At 40.7% G+C, this 19,678-nt stretch overlaps 1 protein-coding gene across 1 annotated transcript in view; it reads right to left on the reverse strand.

Annotated features, from left to right (window-relative positions):
- The window catches only part of OCA2 (OCA2 melanosomal transmembrane protein), a 255,523-nt gene that overhangs the window by 201,701 nt on the left and 34,144 nt on the right, over nucleotides 1-19,678 (reverse strand). The window contains exons 3-5 of the mRNA XM_082658969.1: nucleotides 6,164-6,262; nucleotides 4,583-4,774; nucleotides 1,507-1,564 (exon numbers count right to left, since the gene is read on the reverse strand). Of these exons, the coding sequence (XP_082515095.1) occupies nucleotides 1,507-1,564; nucleotides 4,583-4,774; nucleotides 6,164-6,262 (349 nt within the window). The remainder of the gene's footprint in view (nucleotides 1-1,506; nucleotides 1,565-4,582; nucleotides 4,775-6,163; nucleotides 6,263-19,678) is intronic.

Consider the following 19,678-nt stretch of genomic DNA (forward strand, 5'->3'; position numbering starts at 1 on the left):
ATATCCCAGTACACCCACCCACCAGGCTATGCTAAGCAGCTGGGGTTTCAGAGCCACACAACTGTGTGAATAGGAAGTAGAAAGGCAAACTGGTAGCCAAAACAGTAAACTCATGAAGTTTTCAGAGTTCAATGCAATTTTTTTTTGTTCTGTGCTTAGATTTCCTTTCTCTGTGCCACTGCTCTCCTCCCATGTGGATTATTAAAGAATGCCTCTACTCATTTCAATTCAGCCAGTATTGACTTCATGCACCCTTGCTGACTGAAATGCAACATTGTTCCCTATATGTCACACTGAGAAGAGGAGACTCTTGTCATGTACAATCCTGCACACACATAGAGTCCCAACCCTCATGCCCACACACACAGATAATGAAGACCATGTATTCACAGCTACACATGGTCACATACACAGCTTCCAGTCACAAAGGGCAGCCAGCATGGCTGTCACCACAGGCTGCCTACAGAGAAAAGCCACAGCCACACCAGTCCTGGAGTCCACAGGGCACAGGTATGGAAACACCACTCACCCACCCCTTCCTTGCTTACAATCTCATACCCTGTCACAGCGGCACATACAAACCACCTACTTGTGTCTCCCAAAACTGGCCCACACAAACTATCCTATGCCAATGCTAAAAATAAGTAACTATTAACTCTAACAATAAGTCCCTAGGCACACACACAACCTCAAAATGCTCACAGACAGAAAAAGACCCACACGTCCCACAGAGGCATGCACACACACAAACACACAGCCAGGCACTTGGTACCTCACACCTTTGTGCACACACACAGACACACAGGCAGACATGGGGGCCTCACACCCCCATGCACACACGCAAATGGGGGGCCTCACACTCACTCATTCAGCAAATACATTTTGAGTGCATACAATGTGATCTCAGGTAGGGCTACATCAGGGCACACACCACACAAATGCTGGCAGTGAAACTCGTGACCCCTCAAGCCAGAGGGAACACTTAGGTCACCTCCAGGGCCCTGGCTCTGCAGCCCTCCCTGGGGATGTATGGGCAAGTAAAATCAGAGCAGCCTCCAGGGAAGGGGCAAACATAGAACTTCACTCTCTCCCAGACAGGGTGGGTCAGCTAGGAGCCATCCCAAAGGGGCACTGAGACATTCCTGGGGGCACCCATGATTGCTAGACATGTCCCAACACAACTAAAGAGTGTTTACTGCTTGTGGCTGAAAAGAGAATTTGGTAAGCCGCTTAAGGTGGGAATTGAGACCTGCGGGTAAGCTAACTGCCTTCCACAGAGCAAAGCCAGGTCCTCAGGGCTTCCATTGTATGACTGGGAACAACAACAGAGGAGCATTGCTAAGGGCAGGGCTCCCTAGCCACCCCCAGGCTGCCATTCCACACACCCTCAGTAACACCTCCAAAGAAATGTGTAAGCCCCACACCTCAGGTGTCCTGCTACCCAGCACAATGCACCCGGGGGCTCTGCTGAGCAGACAGCAGAGCTCAGGGTGCCATGGTACTCACAGAGCACAGCACCACAAAGACAAATAAGCCCGTGACTTTCAGCCACTGCACACAGCACCTGCAAGAGAAAAGACAGGCCCCAGGTCACACTGACAGCAGTCCTGCTTGCATGTGCCCCAAACTGTCAAACCTCAGATGCCTGCTGAAGCCTTGGGTAATGTTTATCTCAAAGCACATGTGTGAAATTCTTCCCATAACATGATATGAAAGAGGATACTGCTGAGGACAACAGCAGATTTGTGGAGGTTATAGAGGGGAACAAACTTAACCCTGAGTGTCTGAACACTGCTTCTTATCAGAGATGCTGAAGATCAAGATTTGAGCCTCTTCACTAGCCTTTTAAAGGCTCTAGTTTCCTGGAAACAAGCTTCATCTCAGCTCTCAGATTCATATTTATCAATTATTTTCCCCTAAGTTTTCTGGAAGGTAGGCATATGGATTTGATCATCAAATAAACATCGACTGAGACATAACCAAGCAATTCAAGAAAGAAATTGCAATGTTATAACCAGTTGTACCAGCAGAGTCCTTTAAGAATTCCTTAGGAGATAATTCAATAGACATTCAGGCCCTCTTAGGACTCATGATGGCACCCTGGCCCAGTCATCATTACACACTTGTTAATTGTAGCCCTCAGGTCCTTGGCAAATGTGGGCCTGGCAGGCACTCCAGGCTTATCTCTGCTCCTGTCACCTCCCCAGGGTCCACCAGATCCTACCTCCTGAAGACACAATCACTGCCTAGTGCTGGGGAGTGCTCTCCCCTGGCCACTCCTCAAGAGCAAGCCCTGGGGTATTTGTGCTCTGGCCCTGCAAAAGGAAGGATGCTGGTACACAGCCTGTGCTTGACACATGTTTGTAGAACAAAGGAATAAAGTCTATATAGGGATATCTTTTGCAAAACCTTTCTGATCCTTTCAAAATGGTAAAACCTTCTTTTGCATTCTCTCAGATTTAATGAATTTGATGAGTAATATTTCACCCTTCCAAATTATGATCAATAGCTCCTATTCAAATAGGAATCAAAAAACATTTCCTTTTAAAGCAGGAAGCATTAATTTAACTATTTTTAATACTTTTTTTTGAAACATCTATTAGAGTATAATTGCTTTACAATGGTGTGTCAGTTTCTGCTTTATAACAAAGTAAATCAGCCATACATATACACACATCCCCACATCTCCTCCCTCCTGCATCTCCCTCCCTCCCACCCCCCCATCCCACCCCTCTAGGTGGTCAAAAAGCACTGAGCTAATCTCTCTGTGCTATGTGGCTGCTTCCCACTAGCTACCTATTTTACATTTGGTAGTGTATATATGTCCATGCCACTCTCTCACTTTGTCCCAGCTTACCCTTCCCCCTCCCCATATCCTCAAGTCCATTCTCTAGTAGGTCTGCGTCTTTATTCCTGTCTTGGCCCAGTTGAACTATTTTAAATACTAATTTCTTTCTACATAACTGACATATACAGCAGACTGACCATCCAAAATAATTTTTACAAGTTTCTTCGACAAACATGTGTAGTACTTTCTAGACATGTTAAAAAGAATGGCATTAAGTCTTCCAGTTAAGTGGCAAGTTTGAGGCAACTATTTTATGAATCGTAGAAGATAAAACAACCACTGAATGTAAAGGCTTAAATGTACTTAGTTCTATTTTCCATGGTATGGGACATTTGAGGAAGCTCGCATCCTCTGGAGTTGTGAGGCAGCCAGCTGGAGAAGGGTGTTAACAGTGTCAGCGCTTACCATCATGGTGATCTATGGGGCCAGGTCCCTGTTCACACACTTTCACATTATTCAGATAATTTTATAGCACATTAGTCGGCCAATATTTGTCACACCTATGAGAAGAGCTAAGACCAGTCAAGGTGAAGAAACTACACATGGCTGGGAGGCATGGTGGGAAAAGACATCTCCATGGTCAAGCACTGGTGGGGGACCTGGGGTCACATTCCTCCCCCCACCCCTTTGTTCCTCTCACAACCTGCATGACCTCAGGCAAAATCGTTACCCTCTCTGAAGTACCTCACCTACCTCTCAGGATTGCCTGAAAGATCAGTAGGACAACTGAGAGTGGGCCTCTTTAGGTAAAGACAGATACACTTTGGGAGGCAGGTAGGTACACTTCTAATCAGCTCTTCAAAGAGCTTCAGAAAAGCTGGGCCCCCTAATGTAGAGAAATAATAACACTAATATTCGATAGCTTCATGGTGTCTTCTCACCTATCCATGGGTTTTCACATAGACCATTTTAGTGGAAGCCCACAGAAGGCTGTGGAGCGAGGGGAATGCCAGGCAACAAGGAGACAGCTGCACAGACATGCCCAGCCCTGCTGGTTCCTCAGCTACCTCGGAGCAGATACATAATGGGGACCTTGGTGGTCCTGGTATTGTGTCCCTGGAAATGCCACTTTCAAATGTGTGGCTCTCAGCGGAACCCCTCCTTCAAGTAAATGCTCACGCAGAAGCCTCAACAGACAAACAAGGGAGAGATCTCTCCTGCTCCGACCCGCGCGGGGGATGCTGCAAAATTCCCTCAGATCCCCAGCGCATGTGTGTCCTCTGCCCTCCTACGCATGCACGGAGGACTCAGCCTCTCTCGGCCCCACCTGCAGCTGCATCACCCCTAAAAACCCTCTTTCTCCTTCCTGTGCAGAACCCTTCTAATAACGTGCTTCATCACTGAATACAAATGATAATATCACCTTCTAAAACACCACGGGGACTACTTCATCCACAAAGCCTCATGGGCTTGAAGACCCCAGCCACACAACAGAAAGGACAGGTGTGTAGGGTGTTCATCATTTAGGTCTGTAATTGGGTTTTCTTGTAGCCTTAAAGGCTCCATGCTGGTTTGAACGCCGCTTTATCTGTCTTCTAGGGCCTGGAGGAAAGGAAGATTACCTTCCAGGAAAGTGCCACCTAGCCTTCTTCCTCACCTCCACCCTGTCCTCAGGAACGATGTCGTGCGGGCAATACCCGCACCACACCCCACTCCCCAGCCCAGTCCCAGGTGGGCGGCGTGCACTGTGCGACCAACACCCTGTGCCAGTGCTGGCACTCCAAGTCTTCCTACCTCAACTTGGAAAGACGGCGGAACCCGATGTGAGCGCTGTCCAGAAGCTCCCCCTTCTCTGAGGAGGCGGATCCAGAGGAACCTACCAACTCTCTGCTCAGCAGGGATCCGCCCTCCCACTCAACTGAGCTGTTCTCCCAAGATTCTTCAGCAGTGATGAACTCTGGGTGGCAAACGGGCACGCACCGTGACCTGGAAATCGAGGCTTTGTGGTTATTTTCACGGAAATAGTAGCATCTCCAAAGCAACACTTCATCTCAGGGGTAAGCGTGAAATGTATAATCAATACTTGTTTTTCAAAGGACCATCGATATTGTAGTACTGTCAGACTGGTGGGAATGGGTCTTTCTTGACGTCACAGACCCTGGACTGGAGGGAAATCGTCTGGGGTCACACAGTCTTCAAAATAAATTGTGGACCTTCAAGAAACATCAGCTTGTTCTGAGTTTGGAACTTTCCAGTACAGCTTTTTCTGGCTCAGACCAGCTCCAGCTCATTTCAGTTTTTTCCTTTCTCTTTGACTGTGCTGGAGTTCTCAATACCTGGTCCTGTTATACTCATCCTGAAGCACAGTGAGTGGTGTAAGCCTTTTCTCCTCTTTGTAGGTATCTATCTGTAATGGAGCTGTAGGGGAGATGGCCTAACTAGCTTTCCCACCCAACTCTACATGAGCACGAGCAGGAGTCGGGGAGGTCAGTACTGGACTAGATGGGCCCAAGAATGGGACCTATATCTAGAAGGATGAATCAAGGGGTATCATAAAATTTATCAAAATTACATGTGGATATATCCATTTAATTTTGGTTGAATCCCTGAACAACTGAACAACTCATTCAGTACAGATTGTCAGTCAGCACTTGACTCTAGTAAGGCTGCACCAAGCCCAGAATTTTCCTGTGGAAATACATGGAATACTTGTGGGGTGGCAATATTGACACAAGAGCCACAATCTATTATGTTATGCCTCTCAATCTATGCCTTTCGAACCCAGTTAGCTCAACAGGACATTGTCATTCTCCTGAACTCTTATCACTGCTTTAGGACTGGTTCACAACAAGAAAAAGGAACTTCAAACTTACAGGAAATAGAGTTTTCTTTTAAATCATACATTTTTCAACTTCATAACTATTGACATTTGAGCCAGATAATTCTTTGTTGTGGGGAGATGTCCTGTGCAATGCAGGATGTTTAGCAGCAGCCCTGTCCTCTACCCTAAATGCCAGTAGTGCCCCTCCCCCATTGGTGACAGCAAAAAATGTCTCCTGACAGTGCCAACCTCAACCCTGGTTGAGAAGCCCTGGCCTGGCAAGATGGCCTTTCCCAGCTGTGTGCATGCATGAGTGTGTACATGTGCTATTCAATCATTGCAGGGTTATGCTCAAGGTTACTTGGCAATTCATAAGGCACAGAATACAACCACTAGAATCATGAACACACATTGAATTGACAAGGATCTAGCAGAGACCATACATGTAAGGTAAAAATTCATATCTCAGGAAGAAATTCTCCAGCATAAGTGCAAAGGATAATGCTCAGAGATTTCTTAATTTTATAAGAAAGAAAGAAAAAAAAACACCTCACCCTTTCTCTTGTGAGAAATTCCTCAGCAAAGGTGTGCTTTCTGTAAAGCAGGGGTCTTTAGAACTGCAGCTGAAGAATTGGAGGAAAGGAGGGTGAGACCTGAAAAACACAGTGAAGGAAAGGGATCACCAACACAAAATGATGACTGTGCTCACTGATGGTTGTGGCTAGATTCAAGAACGTTTATCTGTTGATGGACACTTAGGTGATGTAGCACATATATACAATGCAATATTACTCAGCCATAAAGAGGAATGAAACTGAGTTATTTGTAGTGAGGTGGATGGACCTAGAGTCTGTCATACAGAGTGAAGTAAGTCAGAAAGAGAAAACAAATACTGTATGCTAACACATATATATGGAATCTAAGAAAAGAAAAAAAGAAGGTCATAAAGAACCTAAGGGTAAGACAGGAATAAAGACACAGACCTACTAGATCATGGACTTGAGGATATGGGAAGGGGGAAGGGTAGGCTGTGACAAAGTGAGAGAATGGCATGGACATATATACACTACCAAGTGTAAAGTGGATAGCTAGTGGGAAGCAGCCACGTAGCACAGGGAGATCAGCTAAGTGGTTTGTGACCGCATAGAGGGGTGGAAAAGGGAGGGTGAGAGGGAGGGAGACGCAGGAGGGAAGAGATATGGAAACATATGGAAACATGTGTGTATGTATAACTGATTCACTTTGCTATAAAGCAGAAACTAACACACAACTGTAAAGCAATTATACTCCAATAAAGATGTTTAAAAAGATGTAGATCTTTTAGAATGTGTTTGAACTTATATGACTCTCCATCTAAAGCAAATAGATATAGTTGTGGGTTAACATACTTGAAAACCAGAGTAACTACAAATCAAAAACATAGAATGGATTCACAAAAACCAAAAAGAAAGGAACTCAAGTGTAATACAAGAGAAAATCATCAAACCACAACAAGAAAAATAATAAGAAGAAATGAACAAAGAAGAACTGCAAAAACAACTGTAAAATACAGAATAAAATGGTAATAAGTACTTGCCTATCAATAATTATTAAATGTCAATGGACTAAATGTGCTGATCAAAAGACATAGGGTGGCTGATTGAATAACAAAGAAAGACCCTTCAATACATTGCCTACAAGAGACTCACTTCAGTGAGAAAAACACACAGACTGAAAGTGAAGGGATGGAAAAAGATACTTCATGCAGATTAAAATGACAAGCAAACAGGGGTAGCAATATCCATATCAGACAAAATAGACTTTAAAACAAAGGCTATAATGAAAGACAAAGAAGGACATTAAATAATGATGAAAGGATCAATATAAGAAGAGGATACAATACTTATTAACATATACACAACCAATACAGGAGCACCTAAATATATAAAGCAAATACTAACAAACTTAAAGGGAGAAATTGAAAATAATACAAAAATAGCAAGAGACTTTAACACCCCCACTGACATCAATGGACAGATCAACCAGACAAAAAAATCAATAAGGCATCAGAGGTCCTAAATGACAGAATAGACCAGTTGAATGTAATGAACATTTACAGGTGACTACATCCCCCCAAAATGCAAACTATACACTTTTCAAGGAAATTTCTCTAGGACAGACTACATACTAGGTCACAAAAATAGACTCATCTATTTAGGAAGATAGCAATAATATCAAGCATGTTTGTCGACCACAACAATATGAAACTAGAGCTGAACAACAGAAAGAAAAAGAGAAAACAGTGGAGACTAAATAACATGCTACTAAAACACCAATGGGTCAATGATAAAATCAAAGTGGAAATCAGAAAATACCTCAAGACAAATGAAAATGAAAACACAACTTTCCAAAAGCTATGGGATGCAGCAAAAGCAGTTCTATAAGGGAAATTCATAGTGATACTGGCATTCCTTGACATAAAAGAAAAATCTCAAATGAACAAATTAACCTACCAAATACTTAACCTACCAAATAAAAGAAACAGAAAAAGAAGAACAAAGTCAGCAAAAGGAAGGAAATATAGAGATCAGAGAGGAAATAAATAAAATAGAGATTTTAAGAAAACAATATAAAAGATCAATAAAACCAAGAGCTGGTTTTCTAAAAAGATGAACAAAATTGACAAATCACACCAAGTCTCACCAAGAAGAAAAGCAAGGACACAAATAAACAAAATTAGAATTAAAGAGGAGAAATAACAACCAATACTAAAGATATACAAATAATTATGAGAATACTATGAACAGTTATATGCCAACAAATTGGACAACCTAGAAGAAATGAACAAATTTCTAGAAACATACAGACTGCTAAGACTGAGTGAAGAAGAAACAGAAAATTTGAAGAGACTGATCACTAGAAGTGAAATAGAATCTGTAATTTTAAAAAAAAAAAACTCCCTGTGAACAAAAAACAAAGACTGGAAAGATTCACTGAGAAACTTTACCAAACATATAAAGAAGAATATATACCTATCCTTCTCAAACCATTCCAAAAGATTGAAGAGAAAGGAACACTGAAAAATTCATTTTATTAGGCCACCATTTTCCTGATATAAAAACCACACAAGGACACTACGAAGAAAAATTACAAGCCAATATCCTTGATGAATATAGATGCAAAATTCCTCAACAAAATATTAGCAAACAAATCCAACAATACATAAGAAGGATCATACACCATGACCAAGTTGGATTGGTTCCAGGGTTACAAGGATGGTTCACTGTATGCATATCAATGTGATACAGCACATTAACAAAAGGAAAGACAAAAACCACATGATCATCTCAATAGACTCAGAAAAAGCATTTGACATAATTCAACATCCATTCATGATAAAAACACTCATCAGGTTTTAAAGAGTCCTTTAAGATACACCATCTGCATGTCACCTCAGCTTCACCTCTAGATTTTCTTTAACTCCCTTTACCCAAATCTACTCTTCAAACTTTCAGAAATACTTTTACTTCTTGTAACAGGCTTCCACCCTTGTCTAGGGCGTTTATATATATAATATGCTTTCTTTCAACATTGTTTGTATAGCATGTCATCTTCCTTCAGATCTCACAACCCTTCCACATCATCCAGGAGAAATTAAGTGGTCCCTGCTTTGTGTACTCCCTGAGGATCCTCGTGCCCATGTTTCCTGCAATGCATTTTAACTGCTTCTTTGAATACTCCCTTAGCCGGTGCAGAGGGGATGGCATGTTGGTCAGGATATATCACCCAGCAAAGAAAAATCCAAGATACCAGTCAGATTTTTTACCACAATTGTCTAGTTCAGAACACTGGACCACCAGAGAGCTCCACGTCCCACGGAATATCAGTCAGCAAGAGCTCTCCCAGAGATCTCCGTCACAATGCTAAGACCCAGCTCCACCCAATTACCAGCAAGCTCCAGTGCTGGAAACCCCACGACAAACAACTAGCAAGACAGGAACACAAGCCTACCCATTTGCAAAGAGGCTGCCTAAAATCATACGAAGTTCACAGACACCCCCCAAAAACACCACCAGATGCGATTCTGCCCACCAGAAAGAAAAGATCCAGGCTCATCTGCCAGAAAACAGGCACCAGTCCCCTCCACCAGGAAGCCTACACAAGCAACTGAACCAACCTTACCCACTGGGGGCAGACACCAAAAACAATGGGAACTACAAACTGACAGCCCGTGAAAAGGAGACCACAAACAAAGTAAGTTAAGCCAATAAGAAGACAGAGAAATACACAGCAGATGAAGGAGCAAGATAAAAACCCAACAGACCAAACAAATGAAGAGAAAATAGGCAGGCTACCTAAAAAAGAATTCAGAGCACTGATAGTAAAGATGACCCAAAACCTTGAACATAGAATGGAGAAAATACAGGAAATGTTTAACAAGGACCTAGAAGAACTAAAGAGCAAACAAACAATGATGAACAACACAATAAATGAAATTAAAAATTCTCTAGAAGGAATCAATAGCAGGATAACTGAGGCAGAAGAACAGACAAGTAACCCAGAAGATAAAATAGAGGAAATAACTAGTGCAGAGGAGAAAAAAAGAAAAATCAAAAGAATTAAGGACAATCACACAGACCTCTGAGACAACATTAAACACACCAGTATCTGAATTATAGGGGTCCCAGAAGAAGAGAAAAAGAAAGGGACTGAGAAAATATTGGAAGAGATTATATTTGAAAACTTCCCTAATATGAGAAAGGATATAGTCAATCAAGTCCAGGAAGCGCAGAGTTCCATAAAGGATAAATCCAAGAAGAAACATGACAAGAAACATATTAATCAAACTATCAAAACTTAAATACAAAGAAAAAATATTAAAAGCAGCAAGAGAAAAGCAACAAATAACATACAGGGAATCCCCATAAGGTTAACAGCTGATCGTTCAGCAGACATTCTGCAATCCAGAAGGGAGTGGAAGGATCTTTTTAAAGTGATGAAAGGGAGAAACCCACAACCAAGATTACTCTACCCATCAGGCTCTCATTCAAATTCAACAGAGAAATTAAAACCTTTACCCACAAGCAAAATCGAAGAGAATTCAGCACCACAAAAGCATCTTTACAACAAATGCTAAGGAACTTCTCTAGATAGGAAACACAAGAGAAGGAAAAGACCTACATTAACAAACCCAAAACAATTAAGACAATGGTAAAAGGAACATACATATCGATAATTACCTTAAATGTAAATGGATTAAATGCTCCAACCAAAATACATAGACTGGATAAATGGATACAAAAACAAGACCCATATATATGCTATCTACAAGAGACACACTTCAGACCTAGGGACACATACAGACTGAAAGTGAGGGGAGGGAAAAAGATATTACATGCAAATGGAAATCAAAAGAAAGCTGGAGCAGCAATTCTTATATAACACAAAATAGACTTTAAAATAAAGACTATTACAACAACAAAGAAGAACACTATATAATGACACAGGGATCAATCCAAAAAGAAGATATAACAATTATAAATATTGATGCACCGAACATAAGAGCAGCTCAATATATAAGGCAAATGCTAACAGCCATAAACGGGGGAATCAACAGTAACACAACCATAGTAGGGGACTTTAACACCCCCCTTTCACCAAAGGACAGATCATCCAAAATGAAAATAAATAAGGACACACAAGCTTTAAATGATACATTAAACAAGATGGTCTTAATTGATATATATAGGACATTCCATCCAAAAACAACAGAATAGACTTTCTACTCAAGTGCTTACAGAACATTCTCCAGGATAGATCATATCTTGGGTCACAATTCAAGCCTTGGTAAATTTAAGAAAATTGAAATCATATCAGGTATCTTTTCTGACCACAATGCTATGAGACTAGATATCAATTACAGGGGAAAAAAACTGTAACAAAATACAAACATATGGAGGCTAAACAATACACTACTATATAACCAAGAGGTCACTGAAGAAAAGGGGAAATAAAAAAGACCAAGAAAGAAATGAAAATGAAAACACGACGACCCAAAACCTATGGGATGCAGCAAAAGAAGTTCTATGGGGGAAGTTTATAGCAATAAAAACCTACCTCAAGAAACAAGAAACATTTCAAATAAAGAACCTAAGCTTACACCTAAAGCAATTAGAGAAAGAAGAACAAAAGAACCCCAAAGTTAGCAGAAGGAAAGAAATCATAAAGATCAGATCATAAATAAATGAAAAATAAATGAAGGAAACAATAGCAAAGATCAATAAAAGTAAAAGCTGGTTCTTTGAGAAGATAAAAAAATTGATAAGCCATTAGCCAGACTCATCAAGAAAAACAGGGAGAAGACTCAAATCAACAGAATTAGAAATGAAAAGGGAAAAGTAACAACTGACACTGCAGAAATACAAAGGATCACAAGAGATTACTACAAGCAACTATATGCCAATAAAAGGGACAACCTGGAAGAAATTGACAAATTCTTACAAAACCACAACCTTCCGAGACTGAACCAGGAAAAAATAGAAAATATGAACAGACCAATCACAAGGACTGAAATTGAAACTGATTAAAAATCTTGCACCAAACAAAAACCTGGGACCCGATGGCTTCACAGTAGAATTCTATCAAACATTTAGAGAAGAGCTAATGCCTATCCTTCTCAAACTCTTCCAAAATATAGCAGAGGGAGGAACACTCCCAAACTCATTCTACAAGGCCACCATCACCCTGATACCAAAACCACACAAAGCTGTTACAAAAAAAGGATTCTTCAATATACGCAAATCAATCATTGTGATACACCATATAACAAACTGAAGGATAAAAACCATATGATTATCTCAATAGATGCATAAAAAGCTTTCAACAAAATTCAAAAACCATTTAGGCTAAAAGCTCTTCAGAAGGTAGGCATACAGTGAACTCACCTCAACATAATAAAGGCCATATATGACAAATGCACACTCAACATCATTCTCAATGATGAAAAACTGAAACCATTTCATCAAAAATCAGAAACACGACAAGGATGCCCACTCTCACCACTATTATTCAACATGGATTTGGAAGTTTTAGCCACAGCAATCAGAGAAGAAAAAGACATAAAATGAATCCAAATCAGAAGATAAGGAGCAAAACTGTCACTGTTTGTAGATGACATGGTACTATACATAGAGAATCCTAAAGATGATACCAGAAAACTATTAGAGCTAATCAATGAATTTGGTAAAGTAGCAGGATACAAAATTAATGCACAGAAGTCTCTTGCATTCCTATACACTAATGTTGAAAAATCTGAAAGAGAAATTAAGGAAACACTCCCATTTACCATTGCAATAAAAAGAATGAAATACCTAGGAATACAGCTACGTAAGGAGACAAAGGACCTGTATGAAGAAAACTATAAGTCACTGATGAAAGAAATTAAAGAAGATACAAACAGATGGAGAAATATACCATGTTCTTGGATTGAAAGTATCAACATTGTGAAAATACTATACTGCCCAAAGCAATCTACACATTCAATGCAATCCCTATCAAACAGTCAATGGCATTTTCACAGAACTAGAATAAAAAATTTCACAATTTGTATGGAAACACAAAATACCCCAAATAGCCAAAGCAATCTTCAGAAAGAAAGATGGAGGAGGAGGAATCAGGGTCCCTGACTTTAGACTATACTACAAAGCTACAGTAATCAAGAAAGTGTGGTACTGGAACAAAAACAGAAATATAGATCAATGGAACAGGATAGAAAGCCCAGAGATAAACCCACGCACATATGGTCACCTTATCTTTGAAAAAGGAGGCAAAAATATACAATGGAGAGAAGACAGCCTGTTCAACAAGTGGTGCCAGGAAAACTGGATAGCTACATGTAAAAGAATGAAATTAGAACACTCCATAACACCATACACAAAAATAAACCCAAAGTGGATTAAAGACCTAAATGTAAGGCCAGACACTATAAAACTCTTAAAGGAAAACATAGGCAGAACAGTCTTTGACATAAATCACAGCAAGGTCCTTTTGTACCCACCTCCTTAAGAAAGGGAAATAAAATCAAAAATAAATAAATGGGACCTAATGAAACTTAAAATCTTTTGCACAGCAAAGGAAACCATAAACAAGATGAAAAGACAACACTCAGAATGGGAGAAAATATTTGCAAATGAAGCAACTGACAAAGGATTCATCTCCAAAATATACAAGCAGCTCATGCAACTCATTATCAAGAAAACAAACAACCCAATCTAAAAATGGGCAGAAGACTTAAATAGATATTTCTGCAGTGAAGATATACAGATTTCCAACAAACACATGAAAGGATACTCAACATCACTAATCATTAGAGCAATGCAAACAAAAATCACAATGAGATATCACCTCACACTGGTCAGAATGGACATCATTAGAAAATCTACAAATAATAAATGTTGGAGAGGATGTGGAGAAAAGGGAACCCTCTTGCACTGTTGGTGGGGATGTAAATTGATACAGCCACTATGGAGAACAGTATGGAGGTTCCTTGAAAAACTAAAAACTACCATACAACCCAGCAATCCCACTACTGGGCATATACCCTGAGAATACCATAATTCAAAAAGTGTCATATACCACAATGTTCATTGCAGCTCTATTTACAATAGCCAGGACATAGAAGCAACCTAAGTGTCCATCAACAGATGAATGGATAAAGAAGATGTGGCACATATATACAATGGAATATTACTCAGCCATAAAAAGAAACGAAATTGAGTTATTTGTAGTGAGGTGGATGGACCTAGAGTGTGTCTTACAGAGTGAAGTAAGTCAAAAAGAGAAAAACAAATACTGTATGCTAACACATATATATATGGAATCTAAAGAAAAAAAAGAATGGTTCTTTAGAACCTATGGGCAGGACAGGAATAAAAATTCAGACGTAGAGAATGGACTTGAGGACATGGGGAGTGGGAAGCGTAAGCTGGGATGAACTGAGAGAGTGGCATGGGCATATATACACTACCAAATGTAAAATAGATAGCTAGTGGGAAGAAGCTGCAGAGCACAGGGACATGAGCTCAGTGCTTTGTGACCACCTAGATGGGTGGGTTAGGGAGGGTGGGAGGGAGGGAGACACAAGAGGTAGGGGATATGGGGATATATGTATACGTATAGCTGATTCACTTTGTTATACATCTGCAACTAACACAACAATGTAAAGCAATTATACCTCAATAAAGATGTTAAAAAAAAAAGCACTCATCAAAGTGGGTATAAAGGTAACACATCTCAACATAATAAAGGCCACTTACAACAAACCCACATTCAGCCTAATGCTTGATGGTGAAAAGCCAAATGCCTTCTTGCTAAATTCAGGAAAAAGACAAAGATGCTTCTCTTTAACATAGTATTGGAAGTCCTAGCCACAGCAATCAGAAAAGAAAAAGAAATAAAAGGTATCCAAATCAGAAGGAGACAGGTAAAACTGTCACTATTTGCAGATGACATGATATTTTATTTAGAGAACTCTAAAGTTTACACATCAAAACTATTAGACCTAATAAAGGAATTCATCAAGGTTGCAGGATACAAGATTAATATACAGAAATCTATTGCATTTTTAAACACTAATGACGAAATATCAGGAAGAGAAAGTAAAAAAAAAAAACCTTGTTAAAAATCTCATCTAAAAAGAAACCTAGGAATAATCTTAACTAAGGGAGGTGAAAGACCTATATAATGAAAACTATAAAAATTAATGAAGGAAATTGAAGGTCGTTCAAAGAAATTGAAAGATATTCTGCGCTCTTGGATTGGAAAAATTAATATTATTAAAATGGCCATACTACTGAAAGCAACCTACAGACTTACTACAATCCCTATCAAAATAGCCGTGATATTTTTCACAGAATTAGAACAAATAATTCTAAAATTTATATGGAACCACAAAAGACCCCAAGTTGCCAAAGCAGTCTTGAGAAAAAAGAACAAAAATGGAGGTATAACCCTACCAGACTTCAAACTATACTACAAAACTACAGTAATCAGAACAGTGTGATATTGGCACAAAAACAGACACATAGATCAATGGAACTGACTAGAAGTCCCAGAGATAAACCTACTCACCTACAGTCAATTTATGACAAAGGAGCAAGAATATACAATGGAGAAAAGACAGTCTCTTCAACAAGTGATGCTGGGAAAACTGGACAGCCACATGTGAAACAATGAAATTAGAGCACTTCCGCACACCATATATAAAAATGAACTTAAAATGGTTTAAAGACCTAAACGTAAGACATGACACCATAAAACTGCTAGAAGAGAACATAGGCCAAACATTTTCAGACATAAATCATAGTAATATTTTCTTAAATCAGTCTCCCAAGACAAAAATAAATTAATTAATAAAAACAAAAATAGGGCTTCCCTGGTGGCACAGTGGTTGAGAGCCCACCTGCCGATGCAGGGACCACGGGTTCGTGCCCCGGTCCGGGAGGATCCCACATGCCATGGAGTGGCTGGGCCCGTGAGCCATGGCCACTGAGCCTGCGCGTCCAGAGCCTGTGCTCCACAACGGGAGAGGCCACAACAGTGAGAGGCCCGTGTACCGCAAAAAATAAATAAATAAATAAATAAGACCTAATCAAACTTAAAAATTTTTGCACAACAAAATGAAAAGACAACATACAGAATGGGAGAAAATATTTACAAATGATGGTACTAACAAGGGATTAATATCCAAAATACACAAACAGCTCGTACAACTGAATATTAAAAAAAAAAAATCCAATAAAAAAATTGGCAGAAGACTTAAATAGACATTTTTCCAAAGAAGACATACAGATAGCTAACACGCACATGGAAAGAAACTCAATATCACTAACTATTAAAGAAATGCAAATCAAAACCACAATGAGATATCACCTCACACCTGCCAGAATGGCTGTCATCAAAAAGTCTACAAATAAAAAATGTTGGCCAGGATGTGGAGAAAAGGGAACACTTGTACACTGTCGGTGGGACTATAAAATGGTACAGCTACAAACTACTGTATAGCACAGAGAATTATACCCATTATTTGTAATAACCTATAATGGAATATAATCTGTAAAGATATTGAATCTCTAAGTTGTACTCCTGAAACTAACACAATACTGTAAAACAACTGTATTTCAATGAAATACATATATATAAAATAATAGCTTTGGACAATATGTAACAACACTGATAGTATTTATAATATAAAATTACATAAAAGAAATATAAAATGACGTTTACTATGAGCACAAAAATGTAAAAATACATATTACATATGGGAGAAGGCCAGAAGGGAATACATGTAAATGCCAGTAGATAGTAATAATTGTTGTAAAATCATTTTTCCTCTTCAATTTCCAAATTTTTAACAATTTATTTACTTTGGCTTGTTCATAGTAAAAACAGTAATCAGTTCATGACAGATGAACTGGTCATGTCACATAATTCAGTCTGATAATATACTACATTTAATCCATATCAGATCTTATGTGCTATTTTATAATAAAAGAAAGAATTCATTCAAAGTTTTCTGGGATTTGAGATTCAAAACCATGCTATATTTAGATAAGGGAATGAGAAAGGGAGTGAAGAAATGGGGGAGGCTGTGTGAAACATTGTTTACTTTTTCTATGAAGAAAACTAGCATATTAGAAAAATTCATTCATCTTTAACTTGGCAGTTTTGTTTGGTCTATGTCATTTAAAATGTATAAGCAATTTATTCCTCTCACTTGGAGGCCTCAAGTAGCAAAGGGGTGGAATTCCTCAGTGAGGAACGGGGGAAAGCAGCATCAAGAAGTATCCTGCAGAGTTCCAGGGCTGCAGCTACAAGAGGAGGTTCAGAATCCCAAACATAAGGGTCAGGGTGCCACCAGAATGAAGTCTGCTTTCTCTATTTTTTGTTGTTTATTCCCTCTGTTATAGGATTATTGTTAAAAGAGAGCAAAATCAGAGCTGGGGAGGATGGCATAGTAGAAAAACTCTGAGCTCACCTCCTCCCATGGAAACACCAAAATTATAACAATTTATAGAGCAACTATCAGTAAGAAAGAATTGAAGGCAGAAAAGATCTTCTACAACTAAAGATATGAAAAAGCAACCACAAGATGGATAAGAGGGGTGGAGATGCAGTATCCCCTGTGTGGGCAACCACAAATGGAGGATAATTACAATTGCAGTGGTTCCCCACAAAGAACAAGAGGTCTGAGCCCCACATCAGGCCCCCCAGCTGCACGAGGAAGATGAGTCCCCAGAAGGCCAGTGGGGCTTACCTTCAGGAGAGTCAGAGAGCTGTGGAATATAGAGTCTCCACTCTTAAAAGGCATGCACAAAACCTCACATGCTCCAGGATCCAGGGCAGAAGCAGTAATTTGAAAGGAGCCTGTGTCAGACAGACCTGCAGATCTTGGAGAGCCTCCTGGAGAGGAAGGAGGTAACTGGAGCTTACCCTGGGGACATAGATGTGGGTGGAAGAGCTTTTGGGGATCTCACTCTACCATGAGGACATTGGTGCTGGCAAGCATCACTTTGGAATCCTCCTTCCAGCTTATAAGCACCAGGACCGAGCCTCACCCACCAGCCTATTGACACTAGTACTGGGACACCTCAGGCCAAGCAACCAGCTGGGTGGGGACACACCCCCACCCACCAGCAGACCCACTGCCTTAGGACCTTCCAGCCACCCAAGGACACAACCCCACCCACGAGAGGGCACAGAACATGGACCCACGCATCAGCATACCAGCACTAGCCCCAAGACCACTGTGGACTGTTGGGACCCAGCCCCACTCACCAGCAGGCCAACACCAGCTCCAGGACACCCAGGCCTTAGGGCCAGAGACATTGGTAAGCAGCTCCACCAAAAAACTGAGAGCCAGCACTTACCCCAGAATGCCCAGGACCCTGTCCCTGCCCACCAATAAGCCGACACCAGCTTTGGAACAGCTTGGGCCCCTCAGCTAGCCACACCAGGATTTGGACCCACCTACCAAAGAGCTGACACCAGCTCCAGAACCCCCTGGGCTCTGTAGCCAGAGACCCCAGGATCCAGCTTGGCCAACCAGCAGACTGACACCAACTCTGGGACCCCAAGAGTCCTGAAGCCTGGGACCCCCAGAGTCCTGAAGCCAGAGACCCCAGCACCCTGGTATACCCACCAGCAGTCTGGCACCAGCCCTGGGACACGCTCCCCTAAGCCCCACCCACCAGCAGGATGATACCAGCTCCAGGAGCCCCACAAGCCCAGCCCAGCCCACCAATAGGCTGACACTAGATCCAGGACCCTTGACATTTTTTTTTTCTTTAAGAGAAATAAGCCTCTATTTTCTTATTTCACAAATAAAGCTGGCTGAGTTGGTTGCTTTTTGGTGATTAGTCAAAGAGAACAACAACTCCCATATCTTCATCTGGCTCCTCTGGCCCTCCATTTGCTTCAAATTTGGCTGTGGCTGTGGTAGCAGTAGGAGCAGCAGTGGTTGCAGCACTAGCCCTGCAACCATTTGGGCTCTGCAGCCAGCCACTTTGTGACACAGCCCCACCCATCAGCTGCCAGAATCCTTTGCAAAAGGCAGGGCCTAGCAACCAACCAGACCAGGGGCCAGCCACCCACTAGACGACCCACAGTAGTCAGCCCATCACAACAGAAGGACCCACACAGCCCACATAGGGGGCAACACTAGAGTAGTTAGCTCTGATGACCAGAGGGGAGTGCCCTGCTGAGACATATAGAACATTTCTTCCATAAGGCCACTTCTCCAAGATACAAAAATGTAACCATTCTATCTAATGCATAGGAATAAAAATAGAGAATAAGGTAAAATAAGGTGACAGAGGAACATGTTCCAAATGATGGAATAAAATAAAGCACCAGAAGAACAAAGCAAAGTGGAGATAAACAATCTACCTGATAGAGTTTCCATGGAAATGACCATAAAGATGCTCAACAAATTCAGAAGAATGGATAAACACAGTGAGAAGTTTACCAAAAACTTAGAAAATATAAAGAAAAACCAAACAGAGCTGAAAGATACAATAACTTAAATAAAAAAT

The sequence above is a fragment of the Grampus griseus genome (genome assembly GCF_964374135.1).
Source record: "Grampus griseus genome assembly, chromosome: 7".
Taxonomy (NCBI): Eukaryota; Metazoa; Chordata; class Mammalia; order Artiodactyla; family Delphinidae; genus Grampus; species Grampus griseus.